At 41.6% G+C, this 25,415-nt stretch overlaps 1 protein-coding gene across 3 annotated transcripts in view; it reads right to left on the bottom strand.

Annotated features, from left to right (window-relative positions):
* Positions 1-25,415, bottom strand: part of AVL9 (AVL9 cell migration associated) — a 75,945-nt gene that overhangs the window by 41,585 nt on the left and 8,945 nt on the right. For all 3 annotated transcript variants that reach the window (XR_007922338.2, XM_051853280.2, XM_008261619.4), the window contains exons 2-4: positions 7,398-7,518; positions 6,852-6,937; positions 1,538-1,609 (exon numbers count right to left, since the gene is read on the bottom strand). Coding sequence is in view for 2 of the 3 variants with exons in the window: in XM_051853280.2 (XP_051709240.1) it covers positions 1,538-1,609; positions 6,852-6,937; positions 7,398-7,518 (279 nt within the window). In the remaining variant the exon portion in view is untranslated. The remainder of the gene's footprint in view (positions 1-1,537; positions 1,610-6,851; positions 6,938-7,397; positions 7,519-25,415) is intronic.

The raw sequence follows: 25,415 nt of genomic DNA, 5'->3' as shown, positions 1-25,415 counted from the left end.
GTGGGCACTGCTTTGTGTCCTGGTCTCCACATCTGATCCAACTCCCTGCTAATGTGCCTGGGAAAGCAGCAGAAGATGGCCCACGTTCTTGGGCCCCTGCACCTACGTGGGTGTCTCAGAAAAAGCTCCCAGTTTGGGTCTGGTCCTGCACGGACTGTTTTAACCATTTGGGGAGTGAACCAGCGAACAGATTTCTCTTTCCGTCTCTTCCTCTCTCTCTCTGAAATTCTGTCTTTCAAATAAATAAATCTTAAAAAAAAAACCTTATTGAGGCCCACAGTACTAAATTATCATAAAATACTATTACTCAGGGTTTCTTTCTTAGCTTAGTAATAAAAGCTAAAATAAATCTTATTTTACAAATTAATTTTATATTAAGCAAATTACATTTAAATTGCCTATAGATATAGAAAACTGGACAATTGCAGAAGACATAATAGAACTAAACTTAAATATATTTAGTGATCAGGCTAGTGAAACTTTCTTAATTTTGGTTTAGGTTAATTGCAGAAACTGTTGTATATTATAAATCATAGAGTTCTAAGATAATTATGATGATGTAAATCTGGATTTTTCCCCACAAAGGAGATTTTTAGGACTATATTTCAGATGTAAAATTATGCATGTGATGTTACTGGTAAAGGTGTTATCCCATTACTAATGAACATGAATCATCATAAACAATTTAAGACTTCTGAAATACTAGACATGTTATATATTTTCTTTTTAAAAACAAAGTTAGGGCCAAGTATTTGTTCTAGTGGCTAAGAAGCTGGAATTCCACATGGAAGTGTCTAGGTTTGGTCCTCAGTTCTAGTTCTGACTCCAGTTTCCTACTGGTGTAAGTGCTGAGAGGCAGTGGTGACAGGTCATGCTGGGTTCTTGTCACCTACTTGTGAGACTTGGATTTCATTCTTGGTTCTTGGTTTCAGCTTTGGATCAGCCTCAGGCATAGCTAATATTTGGGGAATAAACCAGCTGGTAGGAGTTTGTTTTGTCTGCATAGCTACCTATCTCTGAGCCCTCTCAAATAACTTTAAAAAAATTAAAATTACACACTTGATCAGACTGTACAAAATAGAAGCACAATTAAAGTACTGTTATAGTATGGCTTCACTGTCATTTCCTTTCCTCAGCCATTATAAAATTTAAAGAGTAAGTTGAAGCTAAATTTTTTCACTGCAATAGTCATAAACTCTATTATCACTGACAAAATCTAAGTAATCATGATATTTTGAATTTTAGGAAATACCAACCCAAAATCTTGGGAATAAAACAAAAAGAGATATGAAATATACCAGCTACTTCATTTTGTTCAAGTGTCAACTTCCTTCCCAACAACCTATCACATCTCCTTCTTCTTACCTAGTCTTTGCTGAGAAGCAAAGAAAAACAGAAGACCTAAGAGCATAAATAAACTCCTAACTTTAATATATCGTTTTCTTAACTTTCTCATTTTACTCATGTCTTACACTCAAATAAAAAAATCTGTCATGAGAGTTTAACACACACATGAACAAGTTACTAGTTCTCTTACCAGCTTGCTTAGGACACAGACACTTTTCTGAACAGTCTCTCTGGTAACATCTGCTTGCCTTACTTTCAATGCCTATTATAAACAAATAGTTATTATCAGAAATATTTCACAGCAATATTTTAAAACCATTTTTCAATACAAAAATAGCCAACAGAAGAAATTTCTTACATTTAGTTAAATTGACTGAGAATCTCAGAAAACATTTATTGAAAGGAGGAGTCAGCCTGGAACTACGCTCTTATTCTCAAGGAATATAGTCAGATGGAGATGAAGTTATGTGTAAGTTCACTCACCCAAACAACCACTGGTCATTCTAATTTTAAAATGGGCAACTTTTCCAAAGAACAAAGTTTCTGGTAAGAAGGGACTGTTTTAACAGATAACAAAAACACATGGATTGTTTCTCTAGAGATGAAAAAACTGTCAGCAATTTTTTTTCTAAATTTAAAAATTTTACCAAACTTAAAAAAAAATGATAATTTTTTTTGATTAATAGTAATCGTAGGGGCTGGTGCTGTGGTGCAGCAGGTAAAACCGCTGCTTGCAGTGCTGGCAACCCCTATGGGCACTGGTTCGAGTCCTGGTTGCACCATTCTTGATTTAGCTCTCTGCTACAGCCTGGGAAAGCAGTAGAAGATGGCCCAAATTCTTGGACCCCTGCACCCACACGGGAGACCTGGAAAAAGTTCCTGGCTCCTGGCTTCAGATTGGCTCAGCTCCGTCCACTGCAGCCATATGGGGAGTGAACCAATGGAGGGAAGACCTCTCTCTCTGCCTCTGCCTCTCTAATTATTTCAAGTAACAAATAAAGCTTAAAAAAAAAAATAACAGTAATTATACCTATTTATGGGATACAGTGTAAAACAATTTTAATATAAGGATAACCAATATTCCCCTCTTTGTTATTACTTTGGATTGTAGCCCATTGCTCAGAAAATTTATAACAGATTACTAAGAATGAGTCACCCCAATGTGCTATGCAGTACTCGGAACTTATTCCCCCTGTCCAGCTGTGATTTGGCACCTATTAGTCAACTTCCATCTCTCTCTCACACCCCTCCCAGTCTCTAGGAATTATAATCCTGTGTTTGGATTAACTGTTTTTAGCTTCCAGTGTGAAGGAGAACATGAGGTATTTGTCTTTCTCTGGCTTATTTTACTGACATAACATCCTCCAGTTCCAGACATTTTGCTTTAACTGATGTTTAAAACAGTATGGGACTGGCATAAAAACTTACACATTGATCAATGGGACATAATGGAGAACCCAGAAATTAATCCATGTACTACAGCCAACTGATTTTTGTGAACAGTTTAACAGCTGCTCTATGATGCCTGGAATCTATTCTGGTGAACTTGTACCCCAGGCCTGAGCATGCACCTCATGCCTCAGTGAGTGTGAGTGAGAATACCCACGTAAGATTTCTATAATTCTCTGCTGCGAGAGGACAAGTCTTGATTTGGTCAACAGCAAATAAGGCTGTAAGGAAAGGTAAGAACCAACTCTTCCCCCTCTAAGTGAAGTGCTGGCATTTCCTTGAGTCTGTCCTGAGGACCAATAGGGTTCAGTGTGTTCAACTGACTGATGACTCACGACTAGACATCAGGTCAGAGCAGAGCTTGGGTTGGTGCTGTGGTGCACTGAGTTAAGCAGCAGCCTGGAACACCGACATCCCCTGTGAGCACTGGTCCGAATCCGGGCTGCTCCCTTTCTAATCCAGCTCCCTGCTAATTCACACTAGAAAGTAGAGAAAGACGGCCCAAGTACTTGGGTCCCTGTTACCCATGTGAGAGACCCTGATGGAGTTCCAGGTTCCTGGTTCTGATCTGGTCCAGCAGCAGCCATTGAGGCCATCTGGGGAATGAACCAGTGGATGAAAGATGACTCTCTCCCCCTCTTTCTGTAATTCTGGTTTTCAAGTAAATAAAATAACAAATCCTTAAGAAAGAAAAAAAGCAGCAGAGGCTTTCCTCTTAACTGGACACATCCATTACGTCCTACCTTTATTCAAAGGGAATGAGTTTTTTTCCTAGGCTCTAGGTCTCCTCTAACATCTAGCTTATCTTTCTCATTCTTGGGCAAGGCTAGGTCCTGAACAGCTAGCTTATTTTTATGGTTCTTGCATACAGTTAGAAGATTCAGAAAAATGAACAGCCCTGATACTCTGGAGTTAGTCAGACCCAGGGGTGTAGCAGACAGTACTAAAAGGCTCTGCACAGCATGAGAATTGTTGTTAATGAGTGGAAAAACTCTGGGGAAATAATTTTACTAATGCTTACATGATCTAGGAGGGATAAGAGGTAGTAAAAGGAAAAAATGTCAGGCCCAGCACTGCAGCACTGGCATCCCATATATAGGTGCTGTGGAGACTGGGAAGAAGCTCCTAGCTCCTGGCTTTGGCCTGGCCCAATCCCAGTTGTTGCAGCCATTTGAGGAGTGAACAAATGGATGGAAGATCTTTCTTTCTCTCCTTCTCTTGCTCTGTAATTCTGCCTTTCAAATAAATAAATGAATCTTTAAAAATAATAAATTTAAGAAAAGGAACACATGTCTAAGAAATGGCAACAGCTCAATCCACTTTACATTTAAGTATGTAATAGTAACAGTACTGGAGAAATCAAATGCAAAAAGCTACCAGGCTGACTCTTACCCTCAAGTTTTTTTTATCTTTTATTTCCTCAGCTTTATTGAAATGTAACAAAACAGTATATACTTAAGGTGTATATGCTGATATAATATCTTCAGCTTTAGATTCAGTTATTCATTTCACAAACACTGAACACTCAATGGGTGTGTTCAATGTCCCAGAACTTGTTATTTTAAGGTGGTTAATTAGTTTGTGTATCCTGGAATTTACACCAACGGTTTACTTTCTTTATTTTTTAATTTTTTATTTATTTATTTGAGAGGTAGAGATACAGACAGTGAGAAGGAGAGACAGAGAGAAAGGTCTTCCATCCACTGGTTAACTCCTCAAATGGCTGCAACGACTGGAGCTGCGCAGATCCAAAGCCAGGAGCCAGGTGCCTCTTCCTGGTCACCCGTGTGGGTGCAGGGGCCCAAGCACTTGGGCCATCTTCTACTGCTTTTCCAGGCCACAGCAGAGAGTCAGATCAGAAGAGGAGCATCTGGGACTAGAACCAGTGCCCATATGGGATGCTGGCACAACAGGAAGAGGATTAATCTACTGCGCCACAGCGCTGGCCCCAACCAACGGTTTACTTTCAAATGGCTCAGGGAAACAAACATACACACACAGAACAACAATTATTGAATGTAGTTTCTGAATGTACAGGTGTTTTTGTACTATTCTTTTAATTATCTGCATGTTTAAAAAATTAGAAGTAAGAACAAGTTTACTAAGTAGATTATTCACCTGAGGAAGCTCTAAAAACTTATAAATACCCAAACTCTCTAGTCCCAGAGATTCTAATTCAGTCAGGAAAAAAAGACCAGACACATATATTTAAAAAAAAAAAAGAAAAAAAAAGTCTCCAGGTAGCTCTTGTGAAGAACCACCGTTTGAGAGCAGTGGTTCTCAGTCTTGGCTACATGGGAATCCCCTGGAGAGCATTAAAAACTCCTCATGTCCAGACATTAAAACAAAACTTCTGGGGTGAGGCCCAGTCTTCCCATTTTTTAAGCTCTTTTAGAGATTCCAATTTGCAGCTGAGGTTATGATCTGCTCTAGAGTATCAGTGAGCTCAAAAGAGGAAAGAAGGGAAGCAGTGGGTTAATAAGCGCCACCTGCAATGCAGGCCGCTTCACTTCTGATTTAGATCCCTGCTATGAGCCTGGGAAAGCAGTGGAAGATGTCCCAAATGCTTATGTCCTGCCATCCATGCAGGACATGTAGATGGATCTCCAGGCTCCTTGTTTCAGTCTGGCCCAACTGTAGCCAATGCGTCCATCTTGGGAGTAAGCCAGCGGATGGAAGGTCTCTCTTTGTCTCTCCCTTTCTCTTTCTGTAACTCTGCCTTCCAAATAAATAAATAAATTTTTAAAAAAGGAGGAAAAAGTTTTAAAGATTTATTTATTTTACTTGAAAGTCAGAGTTACACAGAGAGAGGAGAGGCAGAGAGAGAGAGAGAGGTCTTCCATCCGATGATTCACTCCCCAAATGGCCACAACAGCCAGAGCTGCATCGATCCGAGGCCAGAGCCAGGAGCTTCCTCCAGGTCTCCCACACGAGTGCAGGACTTGAACCATCTTCTGCTTTCCCGGCCATAGCAGAGAGCTGGACAGGAAGTGGAGCAGCCTGGTCTCGAACTGGCGCCCATATGGGATGCTGGTATTTCAGGCCAGGGTGTTAACCTGCTGTGCCACAGTGCCAGCCCCAGGAAAGAGTTTTTTACCCATAAACATGATCTCTATCACAAAAAACAGTGCTACATGTAAGCAAGTTGGGTCACACATCTTGGTTTATTTAAATTTATTCCCCAGAGCTATTACAGTAAATCAGGCATGAAGTGGCAGGTAGTTTAAAAATAGTCAAAATCTTAGTATACATAGTTAAGATACTATGTGAGTAGCTGGAAGCCACTGTAAGTTAATTCCACTTTCTCAGTGTTGCTCAAACAAAACATACACTGACACTCCATTTTTTAAAGTTATGTATCAAACACCAGAAACAGAAAATTCAAAGTTAAAGAAAGTATGAAACTTAGATACAATATTTGATATATGGATTTAGGATTCACTATTTAAAAACAATGTACAAAATATTATGATGCAAATATAATCACAACTACCAACGTCAACTTATAAAAACATTTCTGTGAATAAATTAGTACTATCAGAAAAATAGCCACAAATTCTCTATAAAAGTCTAAACCGGGCTGGCGCCGCGGCTCACTAGGCTAATCCTCCGCCTTGCGGTGCCAGCACACCGGGTTCTAGTCCCGGTTGGGGCGCCGGATTCTGTTCCGGTTGCCCCTCTTCCAGGCCAGCTCTCTGCTGTGGCCTGGGAAGGCAGTGGAGGATGGCCCAAGTGCTTGGGCCCTGCACCCCATGGGAGACCAGGAGAAGTACCTGGTTCCTGCCTTCGGATCAGCGCGGTGCGCCAGCCGCAGCGTGCCAGCTGTGGCGGCCATTGGAGGGTGAACCAACGGCAAAAGGAAGACCTTTCTCTCTGTCTGTCTCTCTCTCACTGTCCACTCTGCCTGTCCAAAAAAAAAAAAAAAAAAAAAGTCTAAACCAACTTCACAGGTACCACATGAAAAATAAAGATTATATATTTCTCTAAGGGACAAAAATCTAAGAAAAGATTTTGGAGTTTTTTTTCCTATTATTGTTAATCATTAATTATCATACCTTGGCTTCAATTTGTCGATAGCAAGAGATACCATATACCGTGGCTCCATTTCCATTTCTGGGTGGTAAGTGAAAAAATACAGTATCTAAGAGACACATTGAAAAATATAAATACCAAGGTGAATCACTCTCATCGGTAATGAAATTGAAATCATCATAATGTAGTCATTAACATAAAACTGGTAACAAGGAACTCATGTCGTACTTATTTCCAACATCACAGCCACTGGTTTCTTAGAATTCCTCTCATCATCTTACCATATATAGCACCGTAAAATGGAGGAAGTGCTCCTGGTGGTGACTGACCTGCTCTGGTTTATTTAGCCACAGCTCTAGCAAAAGGATGGTCAAGGTCACCACACAAGGCCAACAGAAGCCTGGCATTCCTCTGGAGGTCCGGTCCTCTAGTACATGACTAGTCATCTCCAGAAAAGCATTTAAATATTTTACAAATAGGCACAACTGCCCAAAGGGCTTTTATTTACCAAGGCACATGAAGATGTCTTAGCAATTTTCAAAAATGGCACCTACTGCTTTATTACATACCTTCTTGGTAGTTGTGTGCACCATCCGGTAAGGCAAGGAAGGGCAAATATTTCCATTCTTCTGGCAAAGTATGGCTGTCGTGTCCATCTCCCAGAATCAGGGGAGGATAGGAGAACTCGACCTAAAATGATCAGGAATGTAAGCTAAAAGGTGGTTGCTGAGAAGGAGCATTTTGTCTTGAAAAGCAGAAATGTTTATAAATGCTGAACAGACAGAAGTGCAACAAGCCACACCTGTTGACATCTGACATTACCACAAGCCTGTGGCCCAGGAGAAAAAGAAAAAAGTAGTAAAAGGAGGGAAGGTCAGTAAGCCTTTCCCCCTTTCTGACTTAATGGCTATTAAACGTCAATGTACGTAAGAGGCGAGGAGCATGGGAACAGTGGTGGTGGTAACTGGACTGGAGGGTGAGACCTGGGAACTGTCTTCAAACAGTTGGTAATTGAAGCAACAAGGCCCCGAGGAAAACAATATCCTACTGACCTGCATAAAGTCCAGCAGAAGAGCCTGACTGTGCTAACATCCAAGTTTGCTTCTTTGCTTCTTATCAACTGGCTTCCCTGTTTGCAGTTCAGGTAGTTTAGGGCCTAGGGTTTTGATGGGGTTGTGCTGGTGGTGGTAATGGTGGGATAGGCTTTAAACTAGTCTGGTGATTTACTTCCTTTAATGAGAATGCAGTTCAATAAAGTATACTGTGAAGTCACTCTAACACTGTCTTTCAGACATAAAGCTTTTAGTATGTATCCTTAATCTCTAGCATTCTCCCTGATTTTTTTTGATTATAGTTGGCTGAATCAATAGACATGGAGGGCCAATGGTACGGATAAATCAAGTTAGTCATAATATAATGGGAGGTAAGCAAATGGCCCTCCAAAGATGTCCGAATCCTAATACTTGGAATCCGTCAATGTTACTTTATACTACATTAGGAATTGTAAGTAATCAAGAGATGATTTAAAATATATGGTAGGGCACACATAGGTCATAGGTAATTACTGTGCCCTTTCATATAAGGGATTTGAGCATCATTAGATTTTTATCTTCGGGGGGGGGGGAGGGAAGGGAGGGTTGGAACCAATCCTTGAGGAACCTGAGGGACAGGTGTATATATTACAGCTATAGTTTGAATATGATTTGGCTCCCCAATTCATCCAGATACTTAAAATCACTAAGTCACAGGTTGATGGTTTAGGCAAGGAGGCTTGATCCAACTTTGATGTCTGAAGGTAGTCCCTTAAGGAAGTGGCTGGATTGGATTAGGTTGTTAAGGTGAAGTTGTCACAATTGAATGATGGTGGTGTTTGTAAGAACAGACCACACACACTGACAATGTGTGATCTGTCTCCTTCCAGGTTTGCCATATGATTCTCCTTCTGCCACCTTTAGCCTCACCAGATGGGGCCTGCTTATTCTTTGTGAACCTTCAAAACCATGAGCCAAAATAAACCTCCTCCCTTCCCAAGTAGATCCTCTCAGGTATTTGTTATGGTGACAAAAAAGGTGACTAATATATATACGGATGCAAAAGGCACTTTGCAGGTATGAGTAATCAACTTCAGCTGGAAATGAACTGGAATTTCAGCTGACCCTATGCAAATTGCAAGGGTCCTTACAAGAGAGAAACAGAGACATGTGAAGAGGCTGTACTACTGCCTGAAGATGAAGAGACATGAAACAATGAATACAGGTGACTTCTAGAAGCTGGAAAAGGCAAGGACATCTAGTTTCCCCTGGAGCCCCTGGAAGAAACGGAATCCAGCAAACATCTTGATTTTAAGCCCAGTGAAATCCATTCCAGAACTCTAACCTTTAGAACTCTAAGAAATGCATTAGTTTAAATCAATGATTGTGTTAATTTGCTATAACAGCAAAAGAAAATACATACTGGTAAATTTACAAAGCAAGTAGGGTATCAGTAAATACAGTATGATTCTATTTAAACTATGATTTTATTCATGCAAAATATACTTCATGTAAATGGATTTTAAAAATATGCTTGAAAATATGTAAGCTATACAGTTACCATAGTCCCTGGAGAGAATAAGGTTGGGAATTGGAGATACAGGAAATACTCCTGTTTTTTTTTTTTAATTCCCATCTTTTTGTTTTGTAATTTTCACATTTACAGGAAAGTTGAAAGAATGTGACAACCTTATAAATTTTTTTTTTTTTTTTGGACAGGCAGAGTGGATAAAGAGAGAGAGAGAGAGAGAGAGAGAGAGAGAAAGGTCTTCCTTTTTGCTGTTGGTTCACCCTCCAATGGCCGCCATGGCTGGCGCGCTGCGGCCGGCGCACCGCGCTGATCCGAAGGCAGGAACCAGGTACTTCTCCTGGTCTCCCATGGGCTGCAGGGCCCAAGCACCTGGGCCATCCTCCACTGCACTCCCTGGGCCACAGCAGAGAGCTGGCCTGGAAGAGGGGCAACCGGGAAACAATCCGGCGCCCCGACCAGGACTAGAACCCGGTGTGCCGGCGCCGCTAGGTGGAGGATTAGCCTATTGAGCTGCGGCGCCGGCCATGAACTTTCATCTATATTCACCAACTGCTCTTTTTTGGGCCACATTTATCTGCATTGTAGGTGTGTACAAACATATTTTTCTAACTATTTGAGAGCAAGCTGAGGATATTACTATCTACTTTTAATTAAGTGGGCTTACTTTTGAATGAGTACGTAATTGCTTTTAGAATGTAAAAAAAACAGAAGTAAAAGACAACCACAAGCAGTTCCTAACTTATGAAGAAAATCCTATCCTATCTTCTTAGAGTTAAGGTACAAATCTGTCTTCTGAAGATTCAGTTAACAAGTTGTCAATAGCCAGAAGTTTAATTAATTAATTAGTAAGTACACTATGTTCACTATATTCTTCCTTGGGGCTAGTGTTATGGCACAGCAGGTTAAGCCACCACTTGCAACACCAGCATCCTCAGCTGCTCTACTTCCAATCCAGCTCCCTGCTAATGGGCCTGAGAGAGCAGTAGAGGATGGCCAAGGCCTTGGGGCCTGTCACTTACATGGGAGACCAAGATAGTGCTCCAGGCTCCTCACTTCATCCTGGCCCAGCACTGACTTTTGGAGCCATTTGGGAGTAAACTAGCAGATGGAAGATATCTCTTTGTCTCTCTCTCTGTAACTAGTATCTTTCAAATAAGTAAATAAATCCTAAAATAAATTAAAAAATGCAGTAGTCTCATAAAATTGTGATACACTGAAATTAAGTGTAGATACTACATATATTCCACGAATTCGGGTGAAATTAAGGCTGTTCTAGGCTGACTTGGTTTCTTAGAGAAAATGTATTCAGAACTTCAAACAGCCACCTTTTGGAACACAATTCATTCATAAATTGTAGACTGCCTGTAGTGTGTTGGCAGCTTTCTAGAATTCTTCTCTCCTCTGGTAGATTTGCTGCCAGCAAATCCTTGCCTTTGCTAATCAAGTTCAAAACAGTTATATAAACTGTTTTATATGTCTGTATCTACAAATAATTTAAGGGCTATATGACTGTTTAATTAATTCTCTATTATTGAACATTCTTCTAGCTTTTATTATATTATTATAAACTGTTCAATATTATTCAAGTGTGTTACAACAAAAAAATACGTATCTGGTCTTTGTTCTTGGAACGAATCTCCTAAAACATCAGAATTTTCTAAATGATAAGAGCATTATTTACAACAGTCCCCAATCAACCCCCAATCATACTGGAGTTTATACAAATTAGGTGACTCTTAGCAGGAACCTTTCAGGATTGAGGATGTTCACCCACAAAGACCAAGCCTTGATTACAAAGCGGAACTTTTAGTCTCACTTCTTGACCTCTGGGAAAATGAGCCCAATCATTACTGTCCAATAATTTAATCCATCAAGTTTTGTAGCAAAGCAACAGGGTTCAGGGAGCTCCTGGGTCAGGTGCTGAGAGGGTAGCATGCTGTAGAGAGCAGGAAGCTCTGTAACCCTCTCCCCATCCCTTGTCCTATGCATCTCTCTCAGTGGGCAATCCCTGAGTTGTTTATCTTTTATAATAAACTGTAAAATGTAAGCAAGGTGTTTTTCTAAGCTCTGTCAGTTGTTATAGTAATTATCAAATCTCAGAAAGGATTGTGGGAGCCCCCAAATTTGTAGCTAAGTTGGATGGAACTGCAAGTAGCCTGGGGACCCAAGATTTATGAGTAGGGGCAGTCTTGTGGGACTGAGCTGAACCCTTAAACTTAGGGAGTTTGATGCTAATTCCAGGTAGTTAATGCCAGAATAGGACTGAATTTTCAGAATCAGAGATCAAGCATGAGGATAATAAAAATAAGACAGAACCACTTATTTCCAAATTGATGATATTTTAAAATTATGTTTCATATTTAAATTCATACCTCAAATATGCACCACTCTATATGTCATTTTTCTACACAGCCAAATTAATCCAGATAGACACACAATTCATAGAACAGATGCTTAAGAGGAATTTTCCTGGAAGTTATCTTAGACTTTCAAATATACTCAAATAAATAATAAAATTTTTAAAAAATAAATATGCTCAGTTGACTCCAACGGCAAATTACACAATACCAATTAAGCTAACCAGGTCCATAGAAAGTGAAGGTAGGTATAGTAGGAGGCCCTACTATACAACTTCAGGGCTAACCATGGCCACAAATGGCTCTCTGTGTTGTGATCTATAAAGCTGTACATGGTAGTCCAAAGTATATGTGAAAAGTCACAGACAAAAACTAACATTACAGAGATGAAGAGAGACTAAACTCCCAGAGATTAAGAAACATTTAGATTGATTATCATCCAGTAGGGTTACTATCAAAGAGTGAGTTCATGGACCAAATCCAAGTTAAATTTGGGGACAGAGATGGGTGCTTGGCCTCTGGTTTAGTGTCTAGGTTTGAACGCTGGTTCTGATCCAGATTCTGGTTGAGTGTCTGTCAGTGTCTGGGTCTGAGTCATGGTTCTGCTCCAGATTCTAGAATCTCACTGATGCTGACTCTGGGAGGCAGTAGGTATAATGGCTCAGTTAGCTGTGTCCCTTACCACCCATGTGGGAGACCTAGACTAGGTTCTTGGCTTCAGCCTTGCCCAGAGCTCTGGCCATTGTGGGTATCTGGGGAATGGGCCAGCAGATGGGAGCTGTCAGTCTGTCTCTTGGTTTCTCTGCCTCTCAAAAACAAAAAAACAAAAAGACAAAAACTGGGGTATCAAAGATGGTGTCTGGTAGGGCATTAATATACACAATGTGACAGATGTATTAAATGCGCTCCCAAAGTATGTTATTAAATTATGCAAGTTATAAATATTTGTCTTTATGTAACCTATAGTCTTATGGCCAAATCTACTTTGAATCCACTTAGTAGTAATATTTTACAAACTGACAGGATTACAAATGGAAAAGATGAAGGAAAAAGAGGACAATGGCTGTCTTCTAAAAGGTGAAAATAAGATGTTCTAATTACAAGAAACAAAAAGGGAATTTTTCTAAATGCTGACTGAATCTTCCAAGTAGGGGTAACAATGTTTGTCTTCCCAGAATAACAAAAAAATTATTATATGGCCTGTTTCACAGGCCAGAAATCAAACTAGTGTCCTCTAGTCAGATTCCATTTACTTCATCTTCAGAAAAACAGACTGAGAAAACAAAGAAAAACCGCAAAACAATACCATAATACTCTTGTGTGAGTTTTGAGTACTTCAGAAGTACCCTTTTTTAAATGCAATATCCACACCACTGTGAAAGCAGCACATAGCAAATAGAGGTCACAATACCCAATTATTAGCCCACAAAAGTAAAACATCCAGGGACCCTACAGACACCGGTCCGCGTGGTTTACTGAAGGAAGGAGAGGAAGCCTTCCCAGCACTTTCTCTGCCTCTCTGCTCCCTCTCCCGGCATCTCAGAGATGCTTTTCCCTCTCACTGAGAAACACAATCTATTTGTTTTCTGAACAGTCATAACATTTTAGGCACCCAAGCCAAGGCTCTGTCATATTTTCCACTTAAAATAACAGCAACAAAAATCCTGGAAATTAAAGACATATTTTCTCTCAATTATGTTTTCTCTCCCAAATCTCTTGAAAAGTCAACATTACAATACAATGGCTATTTTTCCTCTTGATTATATTACAAAGCTAGCAGCAAACCACTGTATTTGTCAACTATTGATTTGTGAACAGCTTGTGCTTAACACTCCTTGCTCTGCATGGCATAGGATTTTATGGCATTATGATTACACTAGATGCCCAGAAAAATAAACACACACTATAGAGGGAAAATGGTACTACTGAGAATTACCAATTAAAAAGAAATGTTTTTAAATTAATTGGAGACGAGTATCTTAGTTTAAAGCATTTGCTTTTATGGATTTAAGTGAATTAAAGGCTATGACTTCTTTTTTTATCTAGAATTAAGGAGCTATTTTTCTATTCCACATTTTTTTTAAGATTATTTATTTAAAAGGCAGAATTACAGAGAAAAAGAGAGAAAGAAAGAAAGAGAGAAAGAGAGAGGGAGAGAGGAAGAGAGGGAGAGAGAGATCGTCATCTGCTGGTTCACTCCCCAATGGCCTCAATGGCCTGACCGATCCAAAGCCAGGAGCCAGGAGCTTCATTTGGATCTCCCAAGTGAGTGCAGGGGCCCAAGTACTTGGGCCATCTTTTGCCGCTCTCTCAGGTACATTAGCAGGGAGCTAGATTGGAAGTGGAGCAGCCAGGATGCAAATCAGCATCCACATGGGAAGCCAGCACTGCAGGCAAGTGGCTTAATCTACTACGCCACAGCAGTGACCCCTAAATCACATTTCTTTGGAGTACTTGAATTATGAACAGGAAGATAGATGACTTTTTAAAAATGTATAAATTTATTTTTTATGGGCCAGTGTTGTAGTGTAACGGGTTATGCCACCGCCCGCAACACTGGCATCTCATAGGGGCGCCGGTTCGAGTCCCAGAAGCTCCATTTCTGATCTGGTTTCCTGCTAACGTGCCTGGGAAAGCAGCAGAGGATGGCCCAAGTGCTGGGGCCCTGGTCACCAGTGGAAGACCCAGAAGCAGCTCTTGGCTCTGGCCTGACCCAACCCTGGCCATTGTGGCCATTTGGGGAATGAAACAGTGGATGGAAGATTCTCTCCCTCTCTCTCTCTTCTCTGCCTTTCATATAACTAAAATAAATCTTTAAAAAAACTTTTTAAAAAATATATAATTGCAAATCCCACAGTGAAACCAGAATCATATCAACATAGTGTTATATAGAAGAAAATGACATTTTGCTGGTGTCAATAAAACTATATAATATGAAAGAAGCTAATATCATATTAAAGATATTTGAGGCACTAAAAATAATATTGCTTCATTCTGCTTTTCTGCTTTAAAATCACTGGAGTGGAGTGGCACTGAGACGTGGCAGGTAAAGCTGCTGTCTGTGGTGTCAACATCCCATAAGGGCGCCAGTTCGAGTCCCAGCTGCTCCACTTCCAATCCAGCTGTCTGCTGATTCACCTGGGAAAGCAGCAGAGGATGGCCCAAGTTCTGGGCCCTGCACCCATGTGGGAGATCCGGAGGAAGCTCCTGGCTCCTGGCTTTCAGATTAGTCCAGCTCTGCCCGTTGTGGCCATCTGGGAGATGAACCAGCAGATGAAAGATCTCACCCTGTCTCTCCCCTGACCCCCACCATTCTGTAATACTGCCTCTCAAATGAATAAATATTTTTTAAAAAAATCACTAAAGCTTTGTTAATAGACATGTTCATTGACATAAAACAGTGTATATAGATTATCAGGCCATCCTCTGCCATCTTCCCAGGCACATTAGCAGAGAGCTGGATTGGAAGTAAAGCAGCTAGAAATCGAACCATATCGGATACCAGCACTGCAGGCCAGGGCTTTAACTGGCTATGCCACAGCATCGGCCCCAACCATACTCCTTTTAAAGAAATACTTTCCTAGGAAAGAATCTTTATATACAGAGACTACAATTGATAAACTCTACCAATAGGTATCCATCTCCATTAATGTTAATGATACAAATATATCTGCTATGAGAATTAACAGCACTGTTACAGGGACCTGGGAGCCACTGAAACATAAATACCTCAGATGTACAACTCACAAAATCAGAAATGCCCTTGGATATGGAGCTAATACAGTTTGATTTCTAAGTATTTCAGGAAAAAAACTGTCAGTAGTATCATATTAGTTTTGGAGACCTACTTTATGTAAAACTAGAGAGTTTCAAATGCATCTACTTATTATGAACTTTTACTTAGAAGTAAAAAAGTTATCAAGGATCAGAAATATATTTGACTTAGTAGAATAAGAAATCTAGTATTCCTCTATTATGCTAGGTTTCAAGTAAAACAAATTTTATTCCTGGAGCAAAAATATGTGGAAAAATAATGCCAACCCCTTTTCAACTGAAAGAAACCTGACAAAAAAATACAACTTTTTAAAATAAAATACTTTAAAAAAAAAAAAGATTTTATTGGGACTGGTGGTGTGGTACAGAGGGTTAAAGCCCCAGCCTGCAGCACCAACATCCCATATGGGCACCAGTTCAAGCACTGGCTGCTCCACTTCTGATCCAGCTCTCTGCTATGGCCTGAGAAAGCAGTAGAAGACGGCCCAAGTCCTTGGGCTCCTGCACCCTTCTGGGAGACCCAGAAGCAGCTCCTGGTTCCTGGCTTCAGATCAGCTCAGCTCTGGCTGTTGTGGTCACTGGGGAGTGAACCAACAGATGGAAGACCTCTCTCTGGCTCTACCTCTCTCTGTAACTCTGTGTTCAAATAAATAATTATTTATTTCAGGCAGAATTACAGAGAGATGGAGATACAGAGAGAGAGGTCTTCCACCCACTGGTTCATCCCCTAAATGGCCACAACAGCTGGAGCTGAGCTGATCTGAAGCCAGGTGGCAGGAGCTGCCTCTGGGTCTCCCATGTGGGTGTAGGGACCCAAGCACCTGGGCCATCTTCCAATGCTTTCCCAGGCCATAGCTGAGAGCTGGATCGGAAGAGGAGCAGCTGGGACAGGAACCAACGCCCATATGCGATGCTGGCTCCACAGGTGGAAGCTTAACCTACTGTACCAGGCCCCGCTTTCTGGTTTGTATGCAACAATTGAAAACTGGAAACATAGGGCTGGCACTGTGCTGTAGAAGGTTAAGCCTCTGCCTGCAGTGCCAGCATTCCATATGAGCACAGGTTTGAGTCCTGGTTGCTCCACTTCCAATCCAGTTCCCTGCTAATGTATTGGGAAAGCAGCAGAAAATAGCCCAAGTCCTTGGTTCCCTGCACCCATGTGGAAGACCCAGAAGAAGCTTCCGGCTCCTGGTTTTGTATCGGTCCATCTCCAGCCCTTGAGGCCACTAAAGGAGTGAACCAGTGGATGGAAGATCTCTCTCTCTCCTATTTCTGCCTTTCAAATAAATAAATAAATATTAAAAAACAACAACAACAATAAAAAACTGGAAACCTGTACATCCATCATCAGAGGCAAGGGTGAGCAAATCGTGGTGTATTTGCAACACAGAACACTATCAACTACTGATACTAGCACAACAAAGCTCAATCTCAGGCATAACTGCATGGTAAAGTCAAACACAAGGAGGCAACACACATTGGGCACCCTCGGGTGGGTACTGACTGGCAGGGGACGCAGAGAGGGATCATCTGAGGCTCTGGAAGTGCTCGCTATCTGGAACTGCACGGTTGTTATGTAATTTTTACATATTAAAAATTAAAAAAAAAAAAAAGAGACAGAGACAGCTCCCACCCACTAGCTCACTTCCCAAATGCTTGAGACAGCCCTGCGATGGGGCCCAAAAGTCAGGAGCCAGGAATTCAATCCATGACTGCCACGTGAGTGGCAGGAACTCAACCATGGGACCCATCACATGCTGCCTCCCATGCCGTGCACTAGCAGGAAGCCGGAATTAGGAGTCTGAGTTGGGACATAAACCAGGCACTCTAATATGGGATGTGGGCACCTCAACTGTTTTTTTTTTTTTTTTTTTTTTTTTTTTTGACAGGCAGAGTGGACAGTGAGAGAGACAGACAGAGAGAAAGGTCTTCCTTTTGCTGTTGGTTCACCCTCCAATGGCCACCGCGGCCGGCGCGCTGCGGCTGGCGCACCGTGCTGATCCAATGGCAGGAGCCAGGAGCCAGGTGCTTTTCCTGGTCTCCCATGGGGTGCAGGGCCCAAGCACCTGGGCCATCCTCCACTGCACTCCCTGGCCACAGCAGGGAGCTGGCCTGGAAGAGGGGCAACCGGGACAGAATCCGGCGCCCCAACTGGGACTAGAACCCGGTGTGCCTGCGCCGCTAGGCGGAGGATTAGCCTAGTGAGCCACGGCGCCAGCCTCAACTGGGGGTTTTACTGTAGACCAAATACTCATCTCAAGTTTCACATACTTTATTGCTCATAAATTACATTCAATTTAAGAAAGTAACATACTTCAAAGAATCAATATGAAGTGTTTAAATATCTACACCTGGGCCAGCACTGTGGCGCAGTAGGTTAACGCCCTGGCCTGAAGCGTCAGTATCCCATATGGGCACCGGTTCTAGTCCTGGCTGCTCCACTTCCGATCCAGCTCTCTGCTATGGCCTGGAAAAGCAATAGAAGATGGCCCAAGTCCTTGGGCACTTGCACCCACATGGTAGATCCGGAAGAAGCTCCTGGCTTCGGATCGGCGAAGCTCTGGCAATTGTGGCCATCTGGGGAGTGAACCAGCAGACGGAAGAACTCATTCTCTGCCTTCCAAATAAATAAATCTTAAAAAAAAAAAAAAAAAAACCCTACACCTGTGAAACTGAATAAACATGGAGTTTCAGTTCCAACTAACATCTCTAAACCTCAATTATCCTCATCTATAAAAGGGGGCTAATAAATTAGACACTGTTAAATAAAATTTATGAGAGACCATTATTTTGGAATGAGCTTCTGAATTATGCCCAAGAGCCCAGATCAAATCAGAATGGAGTCATTCACACTAGATGAGTAATCAAAATGATCTTTGGAACCAGTTAAAAAAAACAACTCAGGTGATTCATAGCAACCAATCAGATGAGGATTAGTTTACCTGAGCTAGTATGATAAGGAAGTCCCTCTATTTTTAGCCCAGAGAGTAAACTTAAGATGACCACTCTGCTTTTGGTTCCCTGTTTCTGCTCGCTTCAGCCCTTTTCTATCAAGCCACTTCCTCTGCTCAGCTCATGTACAGTGCCTCTTCTAAATCTTCACATGCAGTGCTCCCCTATTGGCGAGTCAATAATAAAAGCCAATTAGATGTTTGAACTAAACTTACTGAAATTTTATTTAACAGTTCTTTGCAAGGAAGAAACAAGATTAGGGGCCAGTGCTGTGGCACAGCCAGTTAAAGCCACGGTCTGCAGCGCTGCAGGCATGCCACATGGGCACTGGTTCAAGTCCCGGCTGCTCCACTTCCAATCCAGCTCTGCTGTGGCCTGGGAAAGCAGAAGACGGCCCAAGTCCTTGGGCCCCTGCACCCACGTGGGAGATCTGGAACACGCTCCTGGCTCTGGATTGGCGCTGCTCCGGCTGTTGCAGTCAACTGTGGAGTGAACCAGCGGGTGGAAGACCTCTCTTTCTCTCACTGTGTGACTTTCAAGTAAATAAATAAATAAATCTTAAAAAAAAAAAAAAAAAAAAAAGGAAAGAAAATCTAGGCTGGCGCCGCACCTCACTAGGCTAATCCTCTGCCTGTGGCACTGGCACATTGGGTTCTAGTCCCGGTTGCTCCTCTTCCAGGCCAGCTCTCTGCTGTGGCCTGGGAAGGCAGTGGAGGATGGCCCAAGTGCTTGGCCCCTGCACCTGCATGGGAGACCAGGATAAGTACCTGGCTCCTGGCTTCGGACTGGCGTAGCTCCAGCTGTAGCGGCCATTTTGGGGGTGAACCCATGGAAAAGGAAGACCTTTCTCTCTGTCCTCTCTAACTGCCTGTCCAAAAAAAAAAAAAAAAAAAAAAAAAAAATCTAAATCAGTCAATCTAAAGCAGTGCTTAGTATATAGCTAGCATTCAAGAAATGACAGCTATTATTAATATATTTACAGGATAGTAATGAAGAATTACATGGTGACTAAAACTTCGTGTTGGGATAAGCTCTCATAAATGGTCTTCTTCAACAGTTAACAACAGGCAGGGATCATGTCAGGGCACACTTTATGGAGTTTAGAATCTGCTGTAATTGTTCATAAAGTGTGCAGAAAACCACTTCATAGAAATTTATATTCTTAGTACCCAACTTATATTGGCATCCAAAAGAGATCTAAGTTTCTATATAAACTGACTTTTAAGTCTCTGAAGATACCAGGCTTATTTAGAATACTATGTGAAGACAGAATATTAAGAATGATCTGGTTCGGGAAGGCATTGTGGCACAGCTGGTCAAACCTCTGCCTGCGAAGCTGCCACCCCACATCAGAATGCAAGTTGAGTCCTGGCTGCTCTGCTTCTGATCCAGCTCCTTGCTAACACACCTGGAAAAGCAGCTGAAGATGGCCACGTGGGGAGCAAGTCAGCAGATGGAAAATCTGTCTCTATCTCTCCCTCCCTGTCACTCTGCCTTAACAAATAAAAAAATCTTTATTTAAAAAATGATCACAGCTACTCCTTCTTTGAGTAATTTTTTCCTAAAATAGAGCTGTAAGGCCCAATATTTAAAGACTACAAATAGAGAATCATTCCCAAGTTCCAGCTCTGCACACAGAATGAGCAATTTAAAGAAAGAAAATTATTGGGCCAGTGCTGTGATGTAGCAGGTAAAGCCACCACCTGCAGTGCCAGTATCCCAAATGGGCGCCAGCTTGAGTCCTGGCTGCTCCACTTCCAATCCAGCTACCTGCTAATGTGCCCAAGAAAGCAGCGGAGAATGGCCCAAGCCCTTAGTCCCCTGCACCCATGTGGGAGACCCAAAAGAAGCTCCTGGCTCCTGGCTCCTGACAGGCCCCGTTCTAGCTGCTACGGCTATTTGGGGAGCGAACCAGTAGATGGAAGATCTCTCTCATGTCTTTCCCACTATCTCAATAACTCTGTCTTTAAAATAAATAAATAAATCTTAAAAAAAGAAAAAATTATATGAATAAAAAATTTTTGAAAAAGCTCTTTCAAAAGTATTGAAGGCTGTGAATGTTGTGATGTTACACAGCAAAAATGTTTAATTTTTAAATTCTTTTTATTTTTATTATTTTTTAAGATTTATTTATTTGAAAAGCAGAGTTACAGAGAGGCAGAAGCAGAGGTGGAGAGAGATCTTTTTTTTTTTTTTTTTTTTTTTTTTAAGATTTATTTTGTTTATCTGAAAGAGTTACAGAGAGAGGTAGAGACACAGAGAGAGGTCTTCCATCCACTGGTTCACTCCCCAGTTGGCCGCAACAGCCAGAGCTGCGCCGATCTGAAGCCAGGAGCCAGGAGCTTCTTTTGGGTCTCTCATGCAGGTGCAGTGGCCCAAGGACTTGGGCCATCTTCTACTGCATTTCCAGGCCATAGCAGAGAGCTGGATTGGAAGAGGAGCAGCTGGGACTAGAACCGGAGCCCATATGGGATGCCAGAGCTTCAGGCCAGGGCTTTAACCCACTGCACCACAGTGCTGGCCCCTCAAAATATTTTTAAAAAGCCAAGCTGTGCCAGAGACATGTACAAAACAGTTTATGTCGAAATAAAGGGAGACTGTCACAGTATGATTAACACTTTCCATTAAGACAGAGTTACTCAGACTAACTAAAATTGTATTAAGAGGCCGGCATTGTGGCATAGCAGGTAAAGCTGTCATCTGCAATCATTCAGGTGCCAGTTCAAGTCCGTGCTACTCCACTTCTGATCTAGCTTCCTGCTAATGGCCAGCAGAATGCAGCGGAAGATGGCCCAAGTACTTAGGCCTCTGCCACCCCTGGGGGAGACTGGAATGATGCTCCTGGCTCCTGGCTCTGGCCAGGCACATCACTGGCCACTGTGGCCATCTGAGAACTAAACCTGTAGACGGATGATCTGTCTCTCCTTCTCTCTGTTAACTTTCACTTTCAAAGTAAATAAATACATAAATACATTAAAAAAAAAAAGCTGTTCGGTGTATTGTTTCAAAATCTTTTGAAAATATTTATTTATTTGAAAGCTCTCATTAGCAGTTCACTCCCCAAATGCCTGGAACAGCTAGGACTGGACACGGGAGAAGCCAGGAGCAGGAAGCTCAATCCAGGTCTCCCATGTGGGTAACAGGAACCCAACTCTTTGAACCAATATCATAGGCCGTTTCCCATGGTGCCCAACAGTAGGAAGCCAGAACTGGGAACTGAACTGAGCCCCCAATCCAGGTGCTCCAATATGGAATGTGGGCATCCCATTCATTATCTTAACTGCTAGGCCAAACATTGGCCCCTCAAAATCTATTTAAATAAGATACCCATAAGAAAAAAAATGACTAAAATACAGCCCATACTTGAAAGATAAGGCACAAAGATTTAGTAACAAGAGTGTTCTTAGTAGCACTATTCAAACCAGTGAACAATTAAGTGTTTAAAAAGAATATCAGTTAAATAACAGTATTTCTACAAAACAGTATTTAGCAATTTTAGAATGTTGCAATTCAGCATTTACTGATATGAAATACTAATAGCACACTGTTACATGAAAAAGCAGACTATAAAACAGTATTACAGTAGCATAGGTTACAGTATAATACATTTAAGAAGGTTAAATCTATTCACAGAAAAGTAACTGGAGGGGTAGTCACAAAGCAGTTGTTACAGAGCAGATCTGTTTAGGATATAGGATTTTAAAATGTCATTTTTCTTTTTATGGTTCTCTTAGGTTTTCACTTCTGATTGAGTCATTTTCAAGAAGAGCTGGAATATGATTTATAAATTATTGATTTGGATAGCATTTTCTAAAAATATCCTACCAAGACCTAAGGTTTTTTTTTTTTTAAAGATTTATTATATTTATTTGAAAAAGTTAGAGAGAGAGAGGTAGAGGCAGAGACAGAGTCTCTTCCATCCACTAGTTCACTCCCCAAATGGCAGTAAAGGCTGGAACTGAGCTGAGCCGATCCGAAGTCAGGAGCCAGGAGCTTCTTCCAGGTCTCCCACATGGGTGCAAGAGCCCAAGGGCTTGGGTCATCCTCCACTGCTTTCCCAGGTGCATTACAGGGAGCTGGATAGGAAGTGAAGCAGCTGGGACTCGAACCGGTACCCATATGGGATGTCGGTACTGCAGGCCCAGGCTTTAACCCTCTGTGCCACAGCACTGGCCCCAAAATCTAAGGTTTTAATCTAATGGCATCTTAACCAAATATAATTGGACCAGTCTTACTTAAAATTATTAAGTAGGTAAGTAGACTCTTCACCCAATCTATCTTCATCTTCCTCTTGCAGTGCCCAACCCTAGTAGAAAGGAGCCTGTAGTCCTCTCTTATTTAGCAAAATCTATGCTCAGCAAAGCATCTGAACTACATTAATAACATGAAGGAGGTTACCCACAGTGTATAATCATTTTACTACCAAAGATTTAAAGATCAAAGGCTTAACCTAAAGACAGAAAATTAGGCCCTTTTAAGCAGAGAGGAATTCTAAGAAGATGTCTCTAAATTCCAATTCTTTAAGTTGATACCCACTCTGTTCAGCCATGATGCCAAAACCTCCATGAAAACTTCCAGCGTTCTAAGTTGTTAATGCTGAAGTCCTGTCAAGTTAGATATTTTCGTCATTTCAGCATACACAAAAGCAGAGTCAAAATTAGGAGGAAAAAAAATTCCATCAAAATATTAAGGTTTAGAAATAAAAGTGCTGTGGAGGACCAGAAAACACAATCTTTTTTTCAGAAAAAAATTTCTCTACAACCAGCAATAATTTTTTTTTTGTAAAATCTTGAGGCTTCTGCCCGCAGTACCAGCATCCCATATGGGTGCTGATTTGTGTCCCAGCTGCTCCTCTTCTTACTTAGCTCTCTGCTTATGGCCTGGGAGAGTAGCAGATGATGGCCCAAGTGCTTGGGCCCTTGCACCCACATGAGACCGGGAAGAAGCTCTTGGCTTTGGACTGGCCCAGTTCCGGCCGTAGCAGTCACTTGGGGATTGAACCTCTCTCCGTAACTCTGCCTCTCAAATAAATACATCCTTTTTAAAAAAAATCTTACAATGTTATTCTTCTCTAACAGGTAACCCTCCAAAGTTCTATTGTTTCTGTTCCAAACTCCTTCCTCCAACAAAAATCACAACACCTCTTGAATGCTTCACACTGCCACCACACAATTCTGCCAAAAGCAGGTGCCAACAGAGAGCCATCTGTTAGCAAAATCTGAATGATTCAGTGCTTTAAGATAGTCAAGTCACCCTAACATAAACCAGTTCAATCCTGAATCTGCAGTACAATATTCTGCTACCCATGGAATCTCCCATGACCAGCCCACTCAGATCAGCAGGGAAAATGTGCCACTTACTTCACTGTTTCTGGTTGCTTCACTGTTGGAACTATTGCTAACACTAGCTCTAGTTTATAATTCTGTAATTTTTAGAAGTACAATCTGGGGGCCAGGGCTATTGTGTAACGGGTAAAGCCACCACCTGCAGTCTGGGCATCCTATATGGGCACTGGTTCAACTTCCGATCCAGCTCTCTGCTATGGCCTGGGAAAGCAGTGGAAGATGGCGAAGATCCTTGGGCCCCTGCACCCCTGTGGGAGACCTGGAAGAAACTCCTGGTTCCTGGATTTGGATTGACCCAGCTCCAGCCATTGTGGCCATTTGGGGCGTGAACCAGCAGATGGAAGACCTTGCCCTCTCTCTGCCTTTGTGTCTCTGTGTAACTCTGCCTTTCAAATAAATAAAATTATCTGAAAATTAAAATTGCTAGCTATGTACACAAAAGCAAAAACCTTATAAAAGTGGTCTAAAATCAAGAAACAATTTCAACTTTTTTTTTTAAAGATTTATTTATTTATTTGAAAGTCAGAGTTACAGACAGAGAAAAAGAGAGAGAAAGGAAGGGATTTTCCATTTGCTGGTTCATTCCCCAAATGGTCGCAACAGAGTTGGGCAGATCTGAAGCCAGGAGCCAGTAGCTTCTTCCAGTTCTCTCACGGGATGCAGGAGCCCAAATACTTGAACCGCCTTCTGCTGCTTTCCCAGGTCCATTAGCAGGGAGCTGGATCAGTAGAGCAGCCGGCACTGCAAATGGCAGCTTTTACCTGCTACACCACAGCGCCAGTCCAAATTTCAACTTTTATGACATCACTTGGAAAATTAACTATTCCCTACTAACTTCAGTGTTTAAAATAAAGTTCTAGGGGCCGGCACTGTGGCAAAGCAGATAAAGCTGCTCCTGCAGTGCCAGCATCTCATAAGGGTACCAACTGTTCCACTTCCTATCCAGTTCTCTGCTATGGCCTTGGAAAGCAGTAGAAAATGGCCCAAAGCCTTGGGCCCCTGCACCTGCATGGGAGACCCAGAAAAAGCTCCTGGCTCCTGGCTTCAGATCGGCGCATCTCTGGCCGATGCAGTCATCTGGGGAGTGAACCAGCTAATGGAAGACCTCTCTTTATCTCTCTGTAACTCTTTCAAATAAATATATCTTTAAAAAAAAAAAAAAGTAAAATAAAATAAACTTCCAACTTATCCATGAAAGAACTGAAGAGTTTATCTGCCATATCTTGATTAAATTATTCAGCAGAGATTATCTGATCTGCCAAAATATAGTTTATACATTGGAACAAACAAAACTCTGGAACACATAATCCCTAACAAGCAAATTTACTATAGAGCTGTATTTAAGTTATTTCATGTCAAAGAGTCTGATTTCAGGTAAGTTTTTAAGGAAGAAAAGTCCTTAGCTAAATGCTAAATAAAAAAATATTCAGGAGAGAGTTGGAATGGATAAATAGTTAAAAACTATTTCTAATGTTATGGTAGGTAGATCACTTAAAATACTGTAAATGTTAAGTTTCTCAATAAACCAGAAAAACTACCACCAGAAATCAGCAGGTTATCTTTAGAAGAACATCTCCCACCGGTTACCCAATAAAAG

Source organism: Oryctolagus cuniculus, chromosome 16 (assembly GCF_964237555.1).
Source record: "Oryctolagus cuniculus chromosome 16, mOryCun1.1, whole genome shotgun sequence".
NCBI classification, from domain to species: domain Eukaryota; kingdom Metazoa; phylum Chordata; class Mammalia; order Lagomorpha; family Leporidae; genus Oryctolagus; species Oryctolagus cuniculus.
The sequence above is the reverse complement of the archived record's forward strand: the minus strand, read 5'-3'. Positions and strand labels throughout refer to the sequence as shown.